This window comes from Salvelinus namaycush, chromosome 7, assembly GCF_016432855.1.
Source record: "Salvelinus namaycush isolate Seneca chromosome 7, SaNama_1.0, whole genome shotgun sequence".
NCBI classification, from domain to species: Eukaryota; Metazoa; Chordata; class Actinopteri; order Salmoniformes; family Salmonidae; genus Salvelinus; species Salvelinus namaycush.
This window is the reverse complement of record NC_052313.1, coordinates 28,659,067-28,684,166: the sequence shown is the minus strand read 5'-3', so window position 1 is coordinate 28,684,166 and position 25,100 is coordinate 28,659,067. Positions and strand designations below refer to the sequence as shown.

Genomic DNA, 25,100 nt, shown 5'->3' with positions numbered 1-25,100 from the left:
AGTTTATCTAAATTACTTGTGCATATGACCCTGGCTGTCTTATTTGGGAGTGGACTTGAAACTGCTGCCGTTCACTAGCAACGTGCATGCCCCGCCCACCTGAGGATCTGTATTTTTCACCCATCTATACTATTTCCCGTGTTGGAGGGGTCGAAAATCTACTTGGCACTTAAATCTCGCTAGATTGATTGCTTACATTTTACTCCTGCGACTCATTCTTCCTCTTGCTTGTGCCTGTCGTTTTTTCGTAAACGTTTTGACAACGGAAACGTTTTAATGACCTGTTCAAAAACTCTGGTAATGGCTGAAATGGACTCATCTATAAGAATGCTTAGTCGGGGCGCTTACATCACAAGAAAGATAAGAAAGAAATAACTTTATTTTAATGAGTTTTCATTTTTTTGTGGAATTGAAAAAAGTAATAATTTTATACAGTTGAAATGTTTAAAAATTAGATGCACTGAAATGTAAGCAACTAACGAAAATGACACCTGGATTATCCTGCTATTGACACACTGCGCAGGTGTAGGTAGGCGTCATATTAGCTCTCAAACTCTAGGCGGCATTCTGCCATTTTCAGCCATTAGCTTTGCCCGCTACTACCTCACGTGAACTACAATCCCAATGCTGTTTTTAAAGCTTAACAGTGTTAATAATCATGTAATCAAATCAAATGTTATTGGTCATATACACATGGTTAGCAGATGTTAATGCGAGTGTAGCAAAATGCTTATGCTTCTAGTTTCTGACAGTGCAGTAATATCGAACAAGTAATCTAACAATTTCCCAACTACCTAATACACACAAATCTGAAGGAGTGAATGAGAATATGTACACATAAATGTATGGCTGAGCGATGGTCGATACAGTATATACATATGATATGAGTAATGTAAGATATGTAAACATTATTAAAGTGGCATTATTTAAAGTGACTAGTGATCCATTTATTAAAGTGGCCAGTGATTGGGTATCAATGTAGGCAGCAGCCTCTCTGAGTTAGTGATTGCTGTTTAGTAGTCTGATGGCCTTGAGTCTCTCGGTCCCAGCTTTGTTGCACCTGTACTGACCTCGCCTTCTGGGTGGTAGCGGTATGAACAAGCAGTGGCTCGGGTGGTTGTTGTCCCTGATGATCTTTTTGGCCTTCCTGTGACATCGGGTACTGTAGGTGTCATGGAGGGCAGGTAGTTTGCCCCCGGTGATGCGTTGTGCAGACCACAACACCCTCTGGAGAGCCTTGCGGTTGAGGGCGATGCAGTTTCCGTACCAGGCTGTGATACAGCCCGACAGGATGCTCTCGATTGTGCATCTGTAAAAGTTTGTCAGGGTTTTGGGTGACGAGCCAAATTTCTTCAGCCTCCTGAGGTTAAAGAGGCACTGTTGCACCTTCTTCACCACACTGTCTGTGTGGGTGGACCATTTCAGTTTGTCTGTGATGTGTATGCCGAGGAACTTAACTTTCCACCTTCACCACTGCTGTCCCTTCGATGCGGTCTCCTTCTGCTGTTTCCTGAAGTCCACGATCATCTCCTTTGTTTTGTTGACGTTGAGTGAGAGGTTGTTTTCCTGACACCACACTCCGAGTGCTCTCACCTCCCTGTAGGCTTTCTCGTTGTTGTTGGTAATGGCCACACAGTCGTGGGTGAACAGGGAGTACAGGAGGGGGCTGAGCACGCACCCTTGTGGGGCCCCAGTGTTGAGGATCATCGAAGTGGAGATGTTGTTTCCTACCTTCACCACCTGGGGGTGGCCCATCAGAAAATATAGGACCCAATTGCACAGGGAGGGGTTGAGACCCAGGGCCTCCAGCTTGATGATGAGCTTGGAGGGTACTATGGTGTTGAATTGCTGAGCTGTAGTCAATGAACAGCATTCTTCCTTCTGTTTTCTGTAAACAATCGCTGTAACATGGATATATGGCAACACTAAGCCTAACAAGGTGTGTATCAATTGAACATTTTGTTTTTTGACAATTATTTCTTGCTGATATGAAAGATACGGTCCTTATGCTTCCAAAACCATACCTCAAGCAATGCATGTTAATGTTCAGATTGAGGGTTGGGGCTCTTAACAAAACTCCCCCATACAGGTTAAGCTTTCATCCAATGACTCTTATGTGTAATGGAACTGAGAGTCATGATCAAGGGCTAGTCTCATATATAAAGTCATTGGCCTAAATAGAGCATGTATTTTGTGGTTACAGCCCTGTTCCACCTGTTTATGTTACTTTATTCATAGATGCAAATACCCCATTGTATTTATGCAAATAATTGTCTTTCTTTTAACACAAAATATAAACACAATATATATATGAGTGCATTCTAAGAAAAAAGGTGACATTTTACAATAAATTGAATCCCTGACCTCCATTCATTATTTGTCTGTGCTATAATTCAGTCAATATCAGATGGATTTTTTAATTTCTAAAAGTTTAGACCCATTGTCCAACTGTTGCAGTTATTATAATTGTTTTTAAAACCTTTTAACAATTTTGATTACCAATGCTACTGTTCCCTCAATCTCCCATTTCTGTTCAGAAGGATTTGATTGATTTAATCCTTTTTCTGTGTGAAAAGAGATATGAAGAGCTAATCCAGTAATTCTCCTGAGATACTTAAGCCACTTTCCACCCTCCATTAAGTCAAAGAAGGTCAATCATTTGTGCCATTTTATGTGCAATTAGAAGTCATACAGTATATCATTGTCAAGACATTTTCATTATTTTATTGTTACAGTGATCTGCAGAAATTTCAGACATGAAGTTTTCAGTTTACCTGCTCACCCCCACAATCATTTCTGTCTTAAACACCTCCATGAAAACTCATCAACACATTCACACTGCACAGCTGAACAATTTCTTAACGTGGACAAATCACAAGTGGTAAGTTAGCTGTTTAGAGTTGCCACAGTAATGGACAAAGGAGAAAGGCACCCATTATGGCCTCACATTTTGTGCTTATACATATTTCCTTGTTTTTGTCTCAGGACCAAATCAATACATCAAGATGGGGACTATGGGTACACATTTCAAGATACCATAAACCTCTGGCCTGTCAAAGATTCATTCAGCGTTGAAAAATGGAAGGACAGCAAGGTGTTGTAGCTAGTCTAATCAATTGAAGCACACAGGTTTGAAGTGTCTTTTTATAAAATAAATCATCATAATGTACTGTCTGTGGGATGTCACGTCACTACATTTCCCCCGAATACGAAATAGAAAGGCTTGACAGAAAATAAGGAGAAACGGGTTTTTGGGTGATGGATGCTCCTCAAGGAAATTCATTGCAGTTTGCTAATGGATAAAAAGATGCATTAGGGGGTGCAAATGTTAGTATATTTTTCTCTTAAAACACTTGATGTAAAAGTCTGAACAGTGATAGTGTTAATCATACTCAACTGCGTCATCATCATTGTATTGCTTTTGAGCAGAAGGCATTGAACATTCATTTTGCTGAACACAAGTGCCCTTTATTCTTTATTATATTTAAATAGCGCCCTGTTTTGTCACATCCATTAGTTGTGATTTTCTTTGCTTGTGTTTAAAAATCCATGAAGGCAATATATTAAATAACAAATCACAGCGAGATTTCTTATTAGCATGCAGGGTGACCAGCTGCTGGTTCTGCAAAACCAAATAAACAAATAGCACTCCTTCAGAGAAAAAGAAAACGTCGGGCTAATAACTTAAAATAGCCAGGTTCGAAGATCTGTAAAGTAATTGCATTAAATAATAAACATGGTTGCTTAACACTTTGACAAGTGCACAATGAATCAATTCCATTGTCAATTGGAAACAAACTTTCGAAGATTCCCTCGACAACATTTCAGATCGTCAATCACGGTGTCTCGCGTCATCTCGTTTAGTTGAAATTTTACAACAAGAATGCAGACTGATTTGACCGTCACTCCATGGAATTGAAAATGTTCGTTGGGTTCATGAAATAAAATAGTTTCACCGTCAACACGTTGGATTACAGAAAGGTAAACCTATAACTTTTTAAGGGTATAATTCCAGCAGACTATATATAGGTTGATGATGAAAGTGGATGGTGGTGCTGATGATAGGCCTAGGCTACTTGTTGTTTATGACGATGTGATTGGCCTAAACAACAATAACACCAATATGGATAATAATAATTTATTTTTAACAATGTTGCACTATTAACAATAATGGATATTTATCTTATAAAGAAAATTAGCAACAATTATGAATAAAACTTTTTTAAAGTTTTGAATCATTTTCATTCATTGGATGTTTACTCAAAATAAATTATTAGGCCATTGCAATTGGTCACTTTTTTTATGAGAACCTTAAAAACGACTGCTATTTTCCTCCAAAATAAAACAAGATCTGCATTATAATAGGCCTGTAGCACAAGTTACATTCTATTGAGTGGTTCATGTCACCATGCTGAAGGACATTGAGATAAATGATCAATACTTCTCTGCAGCCAAACAAAATTGATGGCACGTCTCCAACAAATTAGCCAGCAATACTGAATTTCAAGAAGGACGTTTAGACATATTGCGTGTGTTGCAGATAAATTAGTTCTCTTCTCAGTTACAGCAGTCTACAAAAAGCATATGCATAGGTCTTGCAGAATGTAATCTTCCCACTAATGATATCCAGTAATGGAGTCTATCGTCCAAGGTCTTATATGGAAAGAAATAGGCCTGCTCTGCTTCCTCAACAAATTACATTGAGAAAATGATTATGTGCCACAAATGTGCTTAAAAACAGTCCTATACATTTCAAGCCAGTGGTCATTTGTGAATGTGTTTATTGCAATAAAAGAGACAGTGCAGGTCCCCTTTAAATTGCATTTTCACAATGAACACATTTACCGAGGGTAATTAATATATAAACTATCTCGATTTGTCACTTTGATTTGTATTTTAGTTAATTGTGAAAGTAATTACGGCGCAAATTAACACCTTTCAGGAAAGACTGGGGTTTTAGGGTCCTCTTCCATCTCAGGGTGCCATATTAATTTTACCTCCTGTTGATGTGATGAAAAAGGGCAATAAATCTCCGTGATTGGTGCAGGCCAATAGTAAATGGCTTCATATTTCACTGGTGCTTTAATAGAAATATTCATGTGGCCCCTTAATGAAATTAAAACGGGGGTGGGGACAAAGCACAGATCTAACGGTGTGGCACTGTTAAGATATTAAGAAAATAATGAAAGCGAGATGTTTTAGTGATTCAGTATGCACAGATGCTGTTCATAAATTCTAAAACTGCCGAAATTGGACTGTCAAAACGTTTTCCTAATGGATCTCAAAGCTCATCATAAAAAATACAAATTAATCCATGTTCGAAATGTCGAAAGGAGAAAATTATCTGAGGCCTGAGCGAGATAAAAGTCATATCAAGATAACCCCAATGCTATTATTTGATTAGCTTTTAGGTTCAGGTTTAAGCCTTCTAATTTTGTGGTGCATACGTGGATTCACTGTACATGATGCCACACATCAATCTAAGACTCAGCTATTATTCCGTAATCGGTCATGATATTATCAAGGTTTCCAATTAAATGGTGATCCTTTACTTGGAACTACCCAGCGACTTGTTGATTTCCCCAGAGCAAATAAACGTCTGCGCCGGTCCCAAGAGAGTGGTTAGCTGATGAATTGACAAAAACTAATCAGCTTTATTGGGAGACAAGGGCAACAGGGTGTCAATAATTCTCATCTTGACCTCTTCTTCCATTAACTTTAAGTGGCTTATTAGACCAAAAGACAACCACCCCAGAGCTATAGGCCTACACGGAGCCTATAGCTCAAATAACTAACTAATCTATGCTTCATATTTTGCGTGCTCAATTTTATCCGGCTACTACGGATGCACTTATTTATTTTTCACACATTTTTGTCTCAATTGATGACAATTAGTGCACTTTCATAATTGCGTTTCCATAATTGCCATAAATTAGAGCCTAAAATCGCAAAAAGGGTGTCGTGGTTTTGCATTGTTTCTTGTAAAACGAAGTCTACAGCATGAGACTGTATTTAGCAGCTGCAAGCAGAGGCATAAAGGAATAGATCCAGGGGGCAGCTAGGTGAGTTCAGAATCTTCAATTAGATATGGTCTTACCCTAATTAGAAATATTTTCTAATTTAATACACTTTGAAAAGTCAGATATAATTAAAGGAGTTAATAAAAAAAATGTAATGTGTTGCATTGAGTTCACCCCGAACACACAAAAAAACATCCAGTCATCATATAACCTTTATTTTTTCAGGGTTCCGCGAGGCTATGCACTCCATGATATCAAGACAGTTAGGCCTACATTTCACATTTATATTGTGGGACAGAGCAAAAAATGTAGGACTTTTCGATCTCTCGGGTTTGGGTAGTGGCATAAGGCAGGCTCTTAGCTAGATTTCCCAGCTGGGCTCGTAAGATCTCCGGGTCATGCATAGACACAGTTTTTCATTTGTGACGTTAAACTTTTTTTGGGGGGGGGGGGGTGTGTCTTGCATGGTGCGATGAATGCATACGTTTTCAGACATAACAAAATGCTACTATTATGCTACTGTATAGGCCTCATCCAAAATATTTTGGGGAATATGTCTGTCGTTACCAAACTGTCTAAAACATAGGCCTACGTGGTTGTGGGGCAAAATGTAGGCCTAATGAAACGCATGCGACAATGTCGAAAATTGGATATGAGCGCGGATCTGAAGTTAGGATTCCCCTGCCCCCTCCGTGCCCACCCATTGTCTTACATTGCAGAAATAAATACATATATATTGTAGTCTACAATAACGAGCCCTGTCACTACGGTGAATGAATGGCAAACAATTCTCTTCACAATGACTTCCACAAAAAAAACATTTTAATAGTTTCCCATGGTTGCAATCACCAGGCGTTATAGGTTGAAGTCTTCACAGCGGAATTAAATTAAAGTAACATACTGTAACTCTAAATAATGTCAATACAAGCGCTCAAACATTTTTTCTTAAATGTATCCGTTTAATGCAACATTTCTATCATTTTCCTTGTAGAATGAAAATATGATTTTTTAAAACTTATTTAAAAACAACAACCAAAGTGGGGCGGTTCATTTATTGGAGAGGTATGCAATATGCCGAAAAAGCGCACCGTGAACATGTCTTGAATTGACCAATGGGACAAGCCCATGCCAAACGGGTGGAACCAATCCCCTATCGAATAGGAATTAAGTGTCATGTAGAGTTTCACCGTTCACACTTTAACCGAGATCAAAACTTTGAGAGGTGGAACAACAACGACACTTCAACATCGTTACGATAGGCAACTAACTGTTCAACGTCTGCAAACGACGGGGACACTGGCTCAAATGGAGAAATCTACAAACTTCCGCATCGATGCGCTTCTCGCTGTTGACCCGCCGAAGGTGCAGACATCTCCGCTTGCGCTTGTGACTTCTTTATCATCCTCTTCCATTTCATCGTCTGGAAGTGTACAAGCCTCAGAATTGAATGCCGACTCTTTAAGGACTGAGACTCCGTCTCCACCGAGGATTTCCTCCTGTGGTTTGATTCCTAAACCAGGCTTCTTGAACAGTCCCCACAGTATTGTTGGATTACATCCACAGAGTAGCGCAGGGATCCCTCCCCATGCTCTCTACGGCCACCCCATGTATACCTACTCCCTCGGGCAGCACCCTGCTCTGTCCTATTCATATCCGCATGGGTCCCATCACCACCATCCCAGCGACTCCCTCAAACTCTCTGCCGGGACCTTTCAGCTCGACCACTGGCTGCGAGTCTCCACAGCGGGAATGATGCTACCCAAAATGCCAGATTTTAACTGTGAGTATTGTGAGTATACCTATTTATTTTTCATAGTTTGTCGTCTATGCTTTGACATTATTTTTGGACTGCTAATAAAGAATTGTTTTTGCTTTACACGTGGCGAGCAAATTCACGCATTTTACATTATTGATCCATTGGTTCCTTTACATAATAGCCCCATGACTTGATGAAGAAATGTTCCCGGCCAAAAAGGCGGTTTGAGTGAGAGGAGAGAGGGGGATAGGTTTTCAGAGAGGAACTAAAATGGACAGATAATGGACAGTGGGAAAGTGACAGAAGAGTGTGAAACCCACAGCCGACACACTGTTTGCTCACCAGATACTGCCTTTTTGTTCCTGTTCGTTTTAACAGATTTGTTCAAAATGAGGTGGCAAATAGCTTAGGTCTCATTGAATACGTATTCTATGGCAATGTTAGATGTTGGCTCGAACAATATTTTGGCAATTTTGAACCGGAACTCGTACTGTTTCTTGAGGAGGCAGTGTGCATAAACGCAGACATTTTTTGTATCCCAAAGACTATGTGGTATATATATGTTCCATTTAAATCGGTTTCAATTAAAGCTTTTCGCCATTTAATATTCAGCAACAAATTCCCCATTTTAACCTGAAATCATTACCGTTTATTTTTCAATCTGCTTATTACAAAATTGTATCTTGCAAGCCTATATCATAGGTTTAAATGAAATTGCGATCTCAATTAGGACCCATATGCCTATTATTCCTCCATTTTGCAGGCATATAATGATTATTAATATAGCCTAGGTCTGCTATATACTGCCTATCGAATAATGCATCCAAATGCGTGAATATTCCTAATGTGAAAAACACGCACACAGGTAGTCATGCTTTTTTCTTGACCTTTTTACTAGAAATTGACTTATATTTTGTTTTCCAGCTCAGGCCCAGTCAAACTTGCTTGGAAAGTGCAGAAGACCAAGGACTGCATTTACAAGTCAGCAGCTCCTGGAGCTGGAGCATCAGTTCAAACTAAATAAGTATCTGTCGCGACCAAAGCGCTTTGAAGTGGCTACATCCTTGATGCTGACGGAAACGCAGGTATATAAGAGCTACATTTCTAACAAATACATGTTTGTTTGAGAGACATTATGAAACATACCACTATTAGGCTATTCAATCAGTTTTACATGAAAACACTGTTATTTAATTGTGTGTTATATAGTCAAGTCAGGTGGTGCTGTAGGTGCCCATTACGCACGGCGCTTACGCGTATTCAAAAACGTTGTTATTTGTTATTTTCAGGTGAAAATTTGGTTCCAGAACAGGCGGATGAAGTGGAAACGGAGCAAGAAGGCCAAAGAGCAAGCCGCGCAGGAGGCAGAGAATAAGAAAAACAACAAAAACGGCCAGGAGAAATCTGACGGACAGGAACAAACGGATTATCAAAAGACTGGTTCTGCAAAAAGTAACAGAATAAGAGACTTCAGGGACAGTGACGATGATGAAGGTGGCAACTTCCTGTACAACTCCTCGGATTGCTCTTCAGACGACGAGAGAAACCACACCAGTGATATAAGTCCACAACCTTGAGACAGGGAAAAGGAAACGTGCATTTTTGAAAAACTATACACTCCTTAAACTACAGCTGCATGTAGGCCTACAGTAATAAAAACATGAAATCCTACCCGGAAATTCAGAAATTAAATGAGAATAACTTGGAAAATACTAAAGGATCAATGCCTGACTGAGATTCAGTGTGTGCAGAATGGCCCTAGCAAGCAAGGTCAGATTGACGTTTTAGAAGGTAGTATCGAGGTACACTCTGCTATTTGTAACATTGCATGGTTTTATGTGACAATGTCATGTTTTCACCCAGTTGTTTTAGGACCCTAATGTCCACTACAATCATATTGGTTCTCCACTATAGGGGTTATTATCATAATATTTTGATATGGCGACCAATTGTAAATTCAGACATGCCACATTTAGCATTTTCTTTTGTTTCATGTTTTTGAACATTGTGTGGTTTTACACTTATGTCATTGCGTCATATAGGCCTACCATTTACGTGCAGAAAAATGTTATGCGTTTATTTTTGTACACTGTGTTTGTAAAATGTCTACATGTCTGCATGCTAAATTATTGTTTACCGTCTCCCATGGTACAGACGACATTAAATAAATGTGTTTTGTAAAACGTGGTGTTTTTCAATGCTGATGAAGGTGAATCTATTAAACACACTTATCCAAGTATGGCCCAGTTGAAGCCAATTTGGTCTTAGTTTAAAGGTCATTATTATTTTTTACCTTAATTTAACTAGGCAAGTCAATTAGGAACAAATTCGGCCTATTGTAACAGGTTAAACTTCCTTGTTAAGGGGTAGAACGACAGATTTTTACCTTGTAAACTGGGGAATTCGATCTCGCAACCTTTCGACTACTAGTCCAACGCTCTAACCACTAGGCTATTCTGCCTGCCGCCCCATCATTTTCCTTCTGGTCTCAGTATAACTTTAATTGATAAAGACTATTGATTTTGTTTGATCAACACATAGTCATGAAGTCTGTCATTTTGCACAGCATGCTATAATGTTGATGACCAAATGCATATTGTGGTGCATAACGTACATTGTGCGAACTAGCAGTTTATTTTAATTAGTCACGACGTCATACTCTATATTTAGCAGATCGAATGGCAATCGGATGAGTTCAAGCCTTTGAGAATAATGCTTGTGTTGTGTATCTGCCTATACTGATTAACGAGTGGTTTCAAAGGTTTATGAATACGATCCCCTTGTTGGTTTGTTTGCTCTCCCAGCACGTTTGCGCAGATCCAATAGTGCTATTGCGATTCCCATGACCCGACCTGTCAGACCAAGGAGGAAGACATAATCTTCAAAAGTGTATAATAGCCAACTAACATGTGTAGATTAGATGAACCACATACTATAATGCAGGTCTTTCTGGATTAGACTATGTTATATGCAACACAACAATATGTATGCCTTTATCCATCAAACTTATAAAAGGCAACAACATTAAAGGCTACTGAGCTCACTATGGGAAGAAAGTAGAGCTCTAAGTAATTGCAATGGCATTTGTGGCTATGTAATTCAGTCCAGGTTAGTAGTAATGCTATATATACACTAATTAGGCCTACATAGCAACTAAGAAGTTCTATGTCAGAGCAATTACATGCATGTAAATATCACCACAATGCTCCAGGCATGAAGAACATTTCCTTTGCAATATATTCCACTTCTATTAGCCATAATGCCTTTTCTAATATCTCTCTATATCCAGTAGCTCTCCTAAGATCCACATGTTCAGGAAACACAGATGTGTTGCGTTGCAGCTATACATTTATAAAGTGTGATGTGTTTAACAGTGTACCATGCTTCTCATTCATGTTCGACCAAATGCATTATGCATTTTTTTAACTGAGAAAACAAGTGTTCCAAAATTTGTTCCAGACGTTTGGAGTTTCTGTATAGCTGTGTTAGTATTGGTTATTGATTGAGGAGTAATTCCTCACAGCTGAGTTTGCCCAGCTGCGAGGATATAGAGAGAGCGAGCTGCTTTATCAGCTCATCAACACCTCCCAGCCAGGTATTGGACGGGAAAACTCTTTGGGAGGGCAGGACGGGGAGCAAAGCTTGAGGAAACATAGCTTTGAACAGTAGACAAGAGTCGGTATGTGTCCCAAATGGCACCCTATTCCTTTTAAAGTGCACTCCTCTTGACCAGGGCCCACAGGGCTCTCGTCAAAAGTCGTGCACTATATAGGGAATAAGTTGCCATTGGTGATTTACCAGAGTCAGTCTGAATGGAACACACACAGCCAACCATTGATAGTAGCAATCAACACACAGAAATAGGGAATTACAGTCACTGTACTACAGTGTAAGAGTTATAAAATATAGCTTCTCCATATTTTGTTTATTCCTGTGTGGCTATGTTAGTACTGTATAGTGTTGATTAAGTAGTACGTACTACAAATGATGTGATTACAGACACCTAACTGGCTGGTTGTGTTTGCTATCTGGACAGGTTTCACTAGAACATCTTAGCAGACCCATTACAGCAGGGTCACCCAGGGGTCAATACCAACCTGATGACTCCCACCTGCATACAATAGCCTGTGTGATCTTCACTGACTCGTCTGTCTATTTATCTTGCAGTCACAATCTGCCTCTAGTTGACTCACTGGGTTTCTCTTTGTAAACCACAGAGACTGACTCATTCAGATCAGCATGTCATCATGGAAGTCTCTTCATGTAGCGGTTCAGAAAATGCATATGTTTCAACTTTCATCTTCATCAAACTACAGTACATTGGCCTATATAACAGACATAACCAGTATAATATGCCATCATGGAAGTCAGTCTTTGTAACGGTCCAAGCCATGCATAGGCTATATTTGCACTTTCGCCTTCATCAAAATACATAAATATGACATCACAAATACTTTGAGGACGAAGGCACTGCCACCCTCCCAAAGAAGCCATTGTAAGGTCTGGGGGAGAGATGTTTCCTCTGAGTGACCTCTGTGGCCCTGTCTCACCCTCTGGCCATTCAGGCCCACACACAGATTAATGCAAACGTTATTAATGGAGCTAATTAATAGTAGCAGGCATCAAATGTAACGCAATGACTCTGCTATGCGATGCATGCAGCCAATGTTGTCAGAGACTGAATAAAAACCCAGTGTCCTTTCATTCTGATGGGTAGTCTACACGGAATATGAATGAACATGAGATTAGACATCACAAATACTCATTTACAAAATGTTGATACATTCAAGGGAAAAAAAACACCAAAAGATTGAATAGTGATTCAGTTGGCACATCTGGAAGAAGGTCGTAAACATGGAAGCTTGCGCATTGGAAGAGGTCAATAATTTCACAGAGGAATGCTAATGGCGTTGACAACAGATTAGAAAGTGACCTATAAAGTTGGCTATGGACAAGCAGATGCCACTGGCATACACAAAGCCATTCATTTTCTCCTCAACCACCTCCTCAGCCGCAAGTCATGGTTAAGGTTGTACACAAAGGAAATGTAACTGTGTAGAATTTATAATTGAATATAGGGAGTACACAACCCCTTGTTATTCAGGAAGATGATTAATCAACTAGAGATTCAAACTTAAAACAGGCTTCAAAAGACTGCTTTAGTACAATGTAATATTAATATGCTGTACCTATAAACACACACAAGTAGTGATGATGGTCCCGTGAATTCTATATGAATGCTCAGACATTGTTTCACACTGCCCCCGAGAGGATTATTTCTTATAACTACGGTGTCTGCTCAAAACAGACTCCTGGATTGTATGCACTAGACCATGGGTCTCCAACCTTTTCTAGCATGAGAGCTACTTCAAAAAAAATCAACCATGTCGCAAGCTACTCATTTTTTTCCATAGCTTTTAAATAGGCACATTCTTCTCTTATCCTCTACCCTGCAACTCTTTCCCGGATCTTTGGTGTACAAGAGGTGTGTTTTCTGTCAATATACAGTACCAGTCAAAAGTTTGGACACACCTACTCATTCAAGGGTTTTTCTATATTTTTACTATTTTCTACATTGTAGAATAATAGTGAAGACATGAAAACTAGAAAATAACACATATGGAATCATGTAGTAACCAAAAACGTGTTAAACAAATCAAAATCTATTTTATATTTGAGATCCTTCAAAGTAGCCACCGTTTGCTTTGATGACAGCTTTGCACACTCTTGGCATTCTCTCAACCAGCTTCATGAGGAATGCTTTTCCAACAGTCTTGAAGGAGTTTCCACATATGCTGAGCACTTGCTGGCTGCATTCCTTCACTCTGCGGTCTAACTCATCCCAAACCATCTCAATTGGGTTGAGGTCGGGTGATTGTGGAGGCCAGGTCATCTGATACAGCACTCGACCACTCTCCCTCTTGGTCAAATAGCCCTTACACACCCTGGAGGTGTGTTTTGGGTCATTGTCCTGTTAAAAAACAAATGACAGTCCCACTAAGTGCAAACCAGATGGGATGGTGTATCGCTGCAGAATGCTGTGATAGCCATGCTGGTTAAGTGTGCCTTGAATTCTAAATTACTGATGTTGTCTCCAGCAAAGAACCCCCACACCATCACATCTCATCCTCCGTGGTTCACGGTGGGAACCACACATGCAGAGATAATCTGTTCACCTACTCTGCATCTCACAAAGACGTCAGTTGGAACCAAAAATGTCAAATTTGGACTCATCAGACCAAAGGACAGAATTCCACCGGTCTAATGTCCATTGCTCGTGTTTCTTGACCCAAGCAAGTCTCTTCTTATTATTGGTGTCCTTTAGTAGTGGTTTCTCTGCAGCAAATCGACCATGAAGGCCTGATTCACGCAGTCTTCTCTGAACAGCTGATGTTGAAATTAGTATTTTACTTGAACTCTGTGAAGCATTTATTTGGACTGCAATCTGAGGCTGGTAACTCTAATGAACTTATCCTCTGTCACCAAATAGGACTATCTTCTGTATACCACCCCTACCTTGTCACAACACAACTGATTGTCTCAAATGCATTAGGAAGGAAAGAAATTACACAAATTAACAAGGCACACCTGTTAATTGAAATGTATTCCAGGTGACTACCTCATGAAGCTGCCTGAGTGAATGCCAAGCGTGTGCAAAGCTGTCATCAAGGCAAAGGGTGGCTACTTTGAAGAATCTCAAATATACTTTGATTTGTTTAACACTTTTTTGTTTACTACATGATTCCATATGTGTTATTTCATAGTGTTGATGTCTTCACTATTATTCTACAATGTAGAAAATAGCAAAAATAAAGAAAAACCCTGGAATGAGTAGGTGTGTCCAAACTTTTGACTGGTACTGTACTTGGTAAAATAATGGTTAATAAACAACTCTTAGAGCCCCATAAAATTATATTTTGTATTTTCTGTAATTCTGTTTATTTTTTTACTCTCAGTATTACAATTCTTCATAGAGAAACAACAAAAATATATGTTCTGAGTCCATGTCAATGATGAAATCACATCAGAAGACCAATTTTGAGGTCTGAAAAGAAAAGTGATTTAAAAAAAGAAGTATTTCCCCTTTTATTGAGCATTAATAAAGCAAGAGAGGAATGTGTCGGTTTAGCAATGTTACTGGGTCATCACTAGTTAATAAAGCAAGAGAGGAATTTGTCGGTCAAGCGATGTTTCTGGGTCGTCACTAGTTACTACAGCCACAAAGTCATAAACCCTGCCTATTTCTACAGTGTCTCTAATTAAAATCTGTTTCTAAACCTAACCCTAACCACACTGCTAACTTCTATCCACAAGACAAGGTCTGGGGAGGTGTGTCACAGCATCATCGGACTGAGCTTGTCAATGCAGGCAATCTCAACGCTGTGCGTTACAGGGAAGACATCCTCCTCCCTCATGTGGTACCCTTCCTGCAAGCTCATCCTGCCATGACCCTCCAGCATGACAATTCCACCAGCCACACTGCTCGTTATGTGCGTGATTTCCTGCAAGACAGGAATGTTAGTGTTCTGCCATGGCCAGCGAAGAGCCCGGATCTCAATCCCATTGAGCAGGTCTGGGACCTGTTGGATCAGAGGGTGAGGGCTAGGGCCATTCCCCCCAGAAATGTCCGGGAACTTGCAGGTGCCTTGGTGGAAGAGTGGGGTAACATCTCACAGCAAGAACTGGCAAATCTGGTGGTCCATGAGGAGGAGATGCACTGCAGTACTTAATGCAGCTGGTGGCCACACCAGATACGGTCCGTTACTTTTGATTTTGACCCCCCCTTTGTTCAGGGACACATTATTCCATTTCTGTTAGTCACATGTCTGTGGAACTTGTTCAGTCTCAGTTGTTGAATCGTGTTATGTTCATTCAAATATTTACACATGCTAAGTTTGCTGAAAATAAGTTTGAGTTTATTATGTTAAATTGGGATTTTTAACCCACTAGTTGCTAACTAGGAGTGGGATAATGTCAGGCTTTGATTGGATAGTAGACGGGAACTTTATGTTTCTGAAAGTTTGAGATGGGACACGTGGGGAAAAAATGCATTTACTTTCAGAATTGCTTGGTAGCTCGCTATCCACCTGTTGGAGAGCTCTTCACTAGACACCAAATTGAAGAATACACACCGTAACTGGGAAGAACTGCCTGAAGTTGTCAAATAAGAAACGCTCGTTTTCATTTTCCATCGCAAAATATTTCACTACGTTTTGCTACTGTGTACATTAATGAATATGACCCCAGTTTGACTGCTATTGACATTATGCAAATAAAGTTAATTAAAGCACTGCCATAAAAAAAAACACAAATGCATTGAAACCCAGTTAACCAGATTAATCAACGTGAAAAAAAGGTTTATTATTGCCTCATGCACCGACATCAAATGTTTATAAACAGTTTGGAAACATTTTACTGGGTTAATCCTGTATTCATCTGTAAAATACATTTTAGTACACTACATACCATTGATGTATCTTAAAAATTGAATAACATGACATTTGTACAAAGGGGGCAGCAGGTAACCTAGCGGTTAGAGAGGCGAGCCAGCAACCGTTGGGTTGCCAGTTAGAATCCTGGGTCAGACGGAAAAAAATCGGTTGGGAACTGCTCACAACCGGAGGGTTGCTGGTATCAAATCCTCAATGCCGGTACCTGCCTTTATGCCCTTGAGCAAGGCACTTAACCCCCCCCACAACAACAGCTCCCCGGGTGCCCAGTGTGGCAGCCACCCCCCCCACAAAAAAAAACAATCTGTATGTGTAGGGATTGGGTTAAAAGCGGAAGTCAACTTTCGATTGGGCCTTGAGTGCAACTGACCAATAAAGTGATCCTAATCTTAAAATATACAGACAAAGGAAATATCCACTGTGACAGTGGCTTCAATACATTAGAGTAACTGCACTGTGGAAATATTTTCCACTGTCATGTTCATTAGCATTACCACTTGATGAAGCCCCTACTTCATTTGGATATTTACAATGTCATCAGAAGTCATCTCTGTCGTTTACGAAACGGAGATCATTCAAATTACAGACCTCCTTATTTGAGGCAATCCTCAAACTCACAGAAACACAAAATGGTGAAATCTTTAAAAGGAATAGTACTACTTACCCAGAGTCAGATGAACTCGTGGGTTACCATTATTGTTGTCCCTGTGCGCAGTATGAAGGATGTTAGAGGTAGTTTCGTGAACCAATGCTAACTTGCGTTAGCGTAATGACTGGAAGTCTACAGGTACGCTAGCATACCACATTGGCTCGCAAAACTACCTCAACCTCCTTCATACTGCACACAGAGACAAACATCTCTTGGGTTTGTTGTCTGTAGAAAACGAGCATGTTTCCCCAACAGGGTTCTTTTGTTCTCCTGGTGTTCTCCCAGGGTCCCAGTGTGTGTTTATGTTTTACAGTTTGAGTTTAGTCTCTTTGGCCTCCATGGCCTTGGTGGCAACCTCGGCTCGCTCTGACAGAAGGTCTGCTTGCTCAGCTGGTCCCTGCGACTGGGCATTCTTCAGTAGGAAGTGACTGATGAACAGCTTCAAGCCCTCCCGCAGCATTCCTAGCTTGGGAATTCCCGAAATCCTGACGAGACCGAACACAATGAAAGACATTGATACCAGACTTTTCACATAGTCAAACGTCAGCGGTGCGGTTTTACAGGATTGCCAAAGTACAAGGAGGAGAGGTTTTTATGACTGGGCGAGAAGAAGAATCTGGCCCTGATAGAATTTCTTCTAAACAAATTATAGAATGACTCAGAAAATATATACGTGATGAAAACACGTGTTTATCGTTGATATATAATAATGTCATTAACGTAAACTGAGAAACTCAGTCTAAACTCAGTTTGGACTGGAATGTGATGCATTACGTCGCTCACCTTCCAAATATGTTTGTAAGATCCTCAGTCTCTGTGTCTTTTAACAGCTTAGTCAAAACCTGACGCAGGAACTTGACTTTAGGCTTGTCCAACTCACCAAACTCTATCACCTACAAAGAGACAGAGTGAAAGTGGCACCAAAAGTTAATTCGAAGGTAAGTTAGCGAGCTGACGTTTGTCGTGGCAGTTTAAAGAAATCCGAACCATAAATTTGTTTCTCCTGGCCCATAGACTACATTCAGGGTAAGAAAAGATCTAACATTAGGTTGTAAAATACTGAACTTCCCCTTTAACATTCATCAAATCACTTCCCTATGACCGGATTTCATCTCTATAACATGGTGTGTCAGACCTTGAGTATGGAGAGGGAGAGGCACTTTCTCCGGAGGAAGCGTGTGACCAGCTGGACCAGGTTGCTGAAGGTGCTGGTGGATAGGCTGGACAGGTCCTTGAATTTGTCCCACAGACTGAACTGAAATGTCATCTGGGGAAACATACAACAAAGGATCTGTGGGACTACTGGGGGATTGGAGGATATGGAAGAACTCCAGCAGTCTTATCCTATTTCCTCTAATCAATTCAGAAGCCTGGGGCCGTCTCAGAGTACCAGTGCATGTGCAATCATGTTCATTACGATCCAAGAAAAAAAAAACAGATCCAAGTTCAGCATACCTACTCAGATGCTTTATGAATACGGGCCCAGTATTACAATCCATGACCCATTCCAACCACAGGAGGCTTCTGAAGGGAGAACTACTCATAATAACGGCCGGAACATAGTGATTGGAATGGCATCAAACACCTGGAAACCATGTGTTTGATATATTTGATACCATTCCATGAATTCCGCTTCGGTCCTTACCACGTTCTCCCCAATTAAAAAAGGTGCCACCAACCTCCTGTGATTCCAACCCATTAAATACAGCAAGCAAACACATAATCCTGATCTAATCCGCTCGTGAACACCAAACATTTGCACCGGTTCAGATGAAAGCTCTTTAATGGGACAATGGTTATCACTATCATAGATGGGGTAGTAACCTAAAGGGAAGCTTAAGGGGAAGTGAGGGGTTATGACCATTGTCTACTTTCACAGCATGAAACGAAACGTCAGAAAGGTGCGAGAGGGAATAGAGACACTCCGTTGTTTCCCACACTGTTGAGGTGAACTGAGGGTCATAATTGGGTGGCTATAGAGTGAATCGTCCAATCACAACGCTATGGAGCAATTAAGAACCATTAGAATGCCTGGGCAATCATAAAGCTCAGAGTAGGAGACTGTCCATGTTATCTTACTCATTATGATCTAAAAGGCTAAACTGATTCTAGATCAGCACTCTGAGAGGCTTTATAATTACGGGCACTGTTCTCTTACCTGGAACCGCCTGTCGTGCTCACAGAACTTCTCTCCCAGTACAGCATAGAAGGCATTGAAGCTCTTCTCCTGGAGGCAGCAGTCCATCAGCACGTGGACGATCTCCCTCTCCTGCTGGTCCTTCAGCCCCAGCCTGCACACAGAAAACAACGCAGTGCCACATATTAAAACGTGTGGCAATGGCTAGCTTGGTATGGAAGCATTTTAATGCTGCAACAGGGTAGGGAAACAAAACACACCGTATCAGCTTCTCAAAGGCATCTAGGTAATCCTCACTGGTCATGATCACGCAGAATATATTTCTCCTGATGTCTGTGTTCATTCTCTGTTTCCGGGCCAGGTCTAAGACCTTGGCGCTGAACTGAGGAGACGGATGAAGGGAAATTGCCATTATGATCAGAAAAATACATTGAAAATGCTGTCCAGTTCAGAATGGCCACTCAAATGTTAATATGAAAGAGCTACAGTAATGATTTAGTGGAGCAACAGGGACCATATGTATCAAACATCTCAGAGTGGTCGTGCTGATGTAGGATCAGGTCCGCCCCTGTCAATATAATCTTATTCATTTTGATCTAAAAGACTAAACTGATCCTAAACCAGCACGCCTACTCGGAGACACTTGATGCATACAGCCCCAGATCTTTTAGGGTTTTAAGTACCTTTCCTTCTGCAGTAGTCTGTTTTGAGGTCTTGTTGCCCTGGTCACCTATCATGGGGACTCCGGACCACGATGAGCCCACGATCCACCAGCGTCCCACCTGCTCTGCAGCCAGGAGGTTCTCCAGAGAAACCCTCAGCTTCACATCACTGCCCCCCGAACTCTGGTGGATCTGAACTCAACAGTTACAACTCATTCACGTAACGCTCTGGGGTGAAGTTTCCCCTAAATAGAGCTCTAGGATCAATTTCTCCTTACCCAATCCCAACCTTCAATGTTAGTGGGGGAAATGCAAAACTGACCCAAGATCAGTGTCTAATGGCAACCTCACCTTACTTCTTCATGCTCCCCTAATCTGGGTGCTCAAACCTATCACATAAACTGCTAAGTGAGATTATAGCGCCCCCTGGCGGTTTTAGCTAAAAACTACGAAGGGAAACGTCAACAATGGAAGAATATTTCATGGCTGAGCAAAGAATGGTTTTGAGGATATGGCATGACAGTTGTAAAGGCGTAAGTCAATCAGATCTGTAACCCACCAGAGTTCTCTGTAGCTTTCGGAGTCTCTCAACAGGCTCTGGGTCGTAGCCAGGGATCTTCCTCATATCGTTGTTCTTCAGAGCCAACATGGTCTCCAGCATGAAGCGCACCTAACGATAGAGAAGATATTCAGAAGAGAGTTGGCTTGCTAATACATTTGACTTGTAAGTTGCTCTGGCCAGGAGTCTCTGTCAAATGACCAAAATCGAAATGTAAAATGACCCTGGTTGAATAATGTTACCAACAATGAGGTGCGTATAGACAGCGGGTGATGTTGAGAGTGGTGTTGCTGTGACAAACCGTACCCTATTTTCGTCCTGGAACTTGGCGCCCACACCACTGGCCTTGCTCTGGGCCTCAGAGATGAGTTCTTTCAGCGCAAGGGCATCATCCTTCCGCAGGGCGAAGCCTACGTTCTTCAGCACGAACAGGACCAGCTCAATGTCCTTCTCGGTGAAGGCCCCCACCAGCATCTTCAGGATGTCAAAGATGAGGAGGGCGTGCACCACCTGGAAGTTGTAGAGATGTGCCACCATGGCCACCAGGTTGTCACACTCCTTGCCTTCACCAGGGCTCTTGTACAACTCGGCGAACTGCCGCACCACTGTCTCCAAGAAATTAGCCCCCACCTGCAAAATGGTACATCATGTCAAAGGTCAGAAAATAGAGCAAAGAGGTCAATGGAACCCAGAATGCTGGTGGGCATGTGAATGTGTGTGTGTGTATGTGGCTATTTACTGACGGGTGCTACCAATCCATTAGGATTCAACTGTCATTTATAGTTGATTGTGACTAGCCCCCTCACTTATAAACTATGTCTATGTCCCAAATAGCAACCTATTCCCTTTAGAGTGCTACTTTTGACCAGAGGCCTGCACGATATAGGGAATAGGGTGCCATTTGGGACACAGGTGTGTGTGTTGAATGACAGGTAATTGTGTTGATGCGGTTCGAACCTACCTCAAGCCCCACTGTGTGATGCAGGATGCTGACAAGCAGGACGTGTTCCATGAGCAGTCTGTCAGGCATCAGGGCTGGGGTGACACAGGCTGCCAGGAGGATCTCCGTCAGGGTGTCGTTCATGTCCTTCCGGCTGGAGCTCATGTACAGCTCTTCCAGCTGGCCACTGATGGACGCCATGTTGGCCTCACTGAGCCTACGGAGGAGAATGCAGCACAGGACAACAATGTTTGAACCAAGATGGACACCAAAAACACAGACCCGGGGTTGTATGTTTACATTTGACATTTTAGTCATTAAGCGGACGCTCTTATTCAGAGCGACTTACAGTAGCGAGTGCATACATTTTCGTACTGGTCCCCTGTGGGAACCGAACACACAACCCTGGTATTGCAAGCTCCATGCTCTACCAACTGAGCTACACAGGCATCTCAGAGTAGGAGTGCTGATTTAGGATGAGTTTTGCCTTTTCGGTCGATTACACGGACAGGGGGGACCTGGACCCGTATCCACAAACCATCCCAGAGTAAGTGTGCTGATCTAGGATCTGTCCATATAATTGTATTCATTATGATCTAAAAGCTAAATCTGATCTTAGATCAGCATTCCTACTCTGAGTGCTGTTGTGGATACAGGCCCAGATCATAGATCAGCACTCTTATTCTGAGACGCTTGATACATACGGACCTTGAGCACCCCTTGCACCAAAATATGAATTGAGACAAATCCAGTGTGACAGCAGATAAAACAGGGCCAAGGTACATTGATTAAGATGAAAGAGCATATAGTAGTCAAGTCATCACAACATTACCTGTTCACAAGTCCTTTGACTTGTCTCTTCAGTCTCTCCAACTCAGCTCTGCGCTTATCATCCCCGGTGTCCCGTAGGTGAGGGGGCACGTACTTTCCTGCTGACGGGACAGCCTAAACATACAGAATAGTGTTTCATTCTCAGTCTATACATTTAGGGCCGGTTTCCCAGACACAGATTAAATCTAATGCTGGACTAAAAAGTGTTTTCAGCGGAGATTCTCCACTGAGCTTGATGTTTTGTTGTCCAGGACTAGGCTTAATCTATGTCTTGGGAAACTGGTCCTTAAATTTAGCTGACATTCACAAATTAGATTCTAATTGGGCAACTTACAGTGTCAGCTTTCGGCCCTGCAAGAGTTGAGTCTCCACTCTCAACTCCCTCATCCTTTCCATTTTCTTCTTCTGAAGCTATTCCACCACTCTCATCCATCTCACTTTCGTCATCTTCATCCATTCCATCTTCTTCCTCCTCATCTATCTCATCTTCCTCTTCCTTGATGGTATCCAGGTCTCCATCTCTGCCTAGTTCACTGCCCTCCTCTTCCGAGTCATCTCCTTGGTCTTCCTCCTCTTCGCCGGACATTTCAGATTCACTGTCTACCAATGTCCTTAATTTCTCTTTGGCAATGTCCATGTCATCATCACTGTCATGCATTATCCCTGAAGCTGCCGATCCAGCATCCAGCACCCCCAAAATGTAATCCAGTCCATCATCAGCGAATGACTGGGGAAGTTTTTTTTTGTTTTTCCTTTTGTTATACCCAAGAGATCGCTCCAACCTCTTAATTTCTCTGTCCTCAGCAATATTTGCTTCCAAAAGGGCTTTTTTTCTTGATTCTTCAAGTTTGTTTCTTTTCTTTTCTTTCTTAGAAGGTTTCTTAGGTCCTTTTTTCTCAGCCTTCTCTCCTGCGGCAGCCTCAACAGGAGTTGACTTGGGTTGTTGAGATACTGGCTCGTCTTTCTTTACTTTTCCATTAACCTTCTTTGTTTGTTGTTCATCAGATAGGGTTGCAACTTCTTCACTGTCCCCATTGGATGCTTTGAGAGCCTTGTAGCCTTCATAGTGATTCTTAATTTTAGCCTTTTTCATCTTTCTTTTCTCCTTACGCATTTCTTTTCTATTTTTCTTCTTAACAAATCTCAAGCCACTGCCATCTTCCGTTTCCTCAGTTTCATCACAGCCTACCTTACTTTTTACAAAGTCGTTAACTGTCATCATATACTTTTGCAATTTACCAGTGTCTTTCTTTCCTTTCCTCTTTGTTTTCCCCTTGCCTTTCATCTCTGCAACAGATATAACTAACTATTGTTAACTACCTAGCTATGCTATTATTATTACTTGGCGAAAGACACTGACTTTTATAATTAAATTCCTTTCTGTGTCTCACCGAGTTTAAAGCGTGGCAAGAAGCAAACAAGCTTGTTTATGATTATAAAGCAAGAAAAGCTTGTTTGTGAAGCAAAGAGGTTCCAAAAAGGTTCAAATAAATAAAAATATCAAACCTACCAGTCGTTACCTTGGAACACATGAAATAGATAAACAAAACTATCTCAAAACGTCAAATAATAGACACGTGTATATTCATGACGGCAGCCATTGTTGTTGACAATCGACCCAGGAAACACACGTACCGGGGGGAAAAACAGCTTCCGGGTCATTGTTTTTAGTCGCGGAATGATGATGTAATTTATTTTGGGGCGTTTTTTTGGGCGGTGGAAAATGAGCGGACTTCGTTGGAACGGCAATAGTGAGCTTTGGCTGTTACCTGAGCTGTTTGTCTTTTGACCATAGACAGGTTTTATGGACGTCAGTTGTACGACTAGTGTGTAGTGAGGCAATTTATTTGCATTTGCAATATGAAGAATGGAAGAAGACGATGTTACTATCAGAGAACAGAATTTCCACAGCCAAGTTCGAGAATACATTGTAAGTTCGTCTCGCTAACTTGCTAACGTTTAATATGTGGCGATGCTGCTTACAGCTGACAGGTCAAAACTAGCTAAGCTAACGTTGGCTTGTTAGATAGCAGGTTGCACATAACTAGCTACCAGTGCTAATAGTCTAAGGTTACCCACAATGTAAACTGTTGACTATGCGTTCAAAATGTATAATAGTAGTTAACTAGCTAGCTGGTTAGCTCGCTTTTATTTTAGCTCCACAACGATGGTTAGCCACGTTAAATCTCCCAAGTTTAATTTTTATTTATTTTTAATTTAACCTTTATTTAACCTTTTAACCAGGTAGGCTAGTTGAGAACAAGTTCTCATTTACAACGGCGACCTGGCCAAGATAAAACAAAGCAATGCGACACAAACAACAACACAGAGTTACACATGGAATAGACAAAACATACAGTCAATAACACAATAGAAAAAAAGTCTATAGACAGTGTGTGCAAATGAGGTAAGATAAGGGAGGTAAGGAAATAAAATAGGTCACAGTGGCAAAATAATTACAATTTAGCAATTAAACACTGGCGTGATAGATGTGCAGAAGATGAATGTGCAAATAGAGATATTGGGGTGCAAAGGAGCAAATAAAATAAATAACAGTATGGGGCTGAGGTAGTTGGATGGGCTATTTACAGATGGGCTATGTACAGGTGCAGTGATCTGTGAGCTGCTCAGACAGCTGGTGCTTAAAGTTAGTGAGGGAGATATGAGTCTCCAGCTTCAGTGATTTTTGCAATTCGTTCCAGTCATTGGCAGCAGAGAACAGGAAGGAAAGGGTGCCAAAGGAGGAGTTGGATTTGGGGGAAACCAGTGAAATATACCTGCTGGAGCGTGTGCTACGGGTGGGTGCTGCTATGGTGACCAGTGAACTGAGATAAGGCGGGGCTTTACCTAGCAAAGACTTATCGATGACCTGGAGCCAGTGGGTTTGGCGACGAATATGACGCGAGGGCCAGCCAACGAGAGCATACAGGTCGCAGTGGTGGGTAGTATATGGGGCTTTGGTGACAAAACGGATGGCACTGTGATAGACTGCATCCAATTTGCTGATTATTGTTGGAGGCTATTTTGTAAATGACATCGCGAAGTAAAGGATCGGTAGGATGGTCAGTTTTACGATGGTGTGTTTGGCAGCATGAG

General features: G+C 41.3%; 3 protein-coding genes across 3 annotated transcripts in view; 2 read left to right on the top strand and 1 right to left on the bottom strand.

The window, feature by feature from the left end:
• The first annotated feature begins 7,325 nt into the window (after positions 1-7,325).
• On the top strand, positions 7,326-9,353 carry mnx1 (motor neuron and pancreas homeobox 1). Its single transcript, XM_038997017.1, has 3 exons — positions 7,326-7,800; positions 8,701-8,861; positions 9,066-9,353. The coding sequence occupies exons 1-3, from the start codon at positions 7,326-7,328 to the stop codon at positions 9,351-9,353; spliced, it is 924 nt and encodes a 307-aa protein (XP_038852945.1).
• Positions 9,354-16,103: 6,750 nt separating this feature from the next.
• On the bottom strand, positions 16,104-23,617 carry nom1 (nucleolar protein with MIF4G domain 1). The gene is made up of 11 exons (XM_038997898.1): positions 22,339-23,617; positions 22,006-22,118; positions 21,195-21,390; positions 20,540-20,863; positions 20,234-20,344; positions 19,696-19,866; positions 19,273-19,394; positions 19,034-19,166; positions 18,011-18,142; positions 17,659-17,768; positions 16,104-17,360 (listed from the first exon to the last, which is right to left on the bottom strand). The coding sequence occupies exons 1-11, from the start codon at positions 23,287-23,289 to the stop codon at positions 17,183-17,185; spliced, it is 2,541 nt and encodes an 846-aa protein (XP_038853826.1). The 5' UTR covers positions 23,290-23,617; the 3' UTR covers positions 16,104-17,182.
• Positions 23,618-23,726: 109 nt separating this feature from the next.
• lmbr1 (limb development membrane protein 1) overlaps positions 23,727-25,100 on the top strand; it is a 63,785-nt gene continuing 62,411 nt past the window's right edge. Inside the window, exon 1 of the mRNA XM_038997896.1 lies at positions 23,727-23,934. Within this exon, the coding sequence (XP_038853824.1) occupies positions 23,872-23,934 (63 nt within the window). The 5' untranslated portion in view covers positions 23,727-23,871. The remainder of the gene's footprint in view (positions 23,935-25,100) is intronic.

What these genes read in the sequence shown, in the direction of transcription:
- mnx1 (XM_038997017.1), top strand. Translation starts at nt 7,326, where the DNA reads ATGGAGAAATCTACAAACTTCCGCATCGATGCGCTTCTCGCTGTTGAC. An exon ending in CAAAATGCCAGATTTTAACT is followed by an intron (nt 7,801 to 8,700) that starts GTGAGTATTGTG and finishes TTTGTTTTCCAG; the next exon opens with CTCAGGCCCAGTCAAACTTG. An exon ending in TGATGCTGACGGAAACGCAG is followed by an intron (nt 8,862 to 9,065) that starts GTATATAAGAGC and finishes TGTTATTTTCAG; the next exon opens with GTGAAAATTTGGTTCCAGAA.
- nom1 (XM_038997898.1), bottom strand. Translation starts at nt 23,289, where the DNA reads ATGAAAGGCAAGGGGAAAACAAAGAGGAAAGGAAAGAAAGACACTGGT. An exon ending in CAGGGCCGAAAGCTGACACT is followed by an intron (nt 22,119 to 22,338) that starts GTAAGTTGCCCA and finishes CTGTATGTTTAG; the next exon opens with GCTGTCCCGTCAGCAGGAAA. An exon ending in CTTACAAACATATTTGGAAG is followed by an intron (nt 17,361 to 17,658) that starts GTGAGCGACGTA and finishes CGGTCTCGTCAG; the next exon opens with GATTTCGGGAATTCCCAAGC.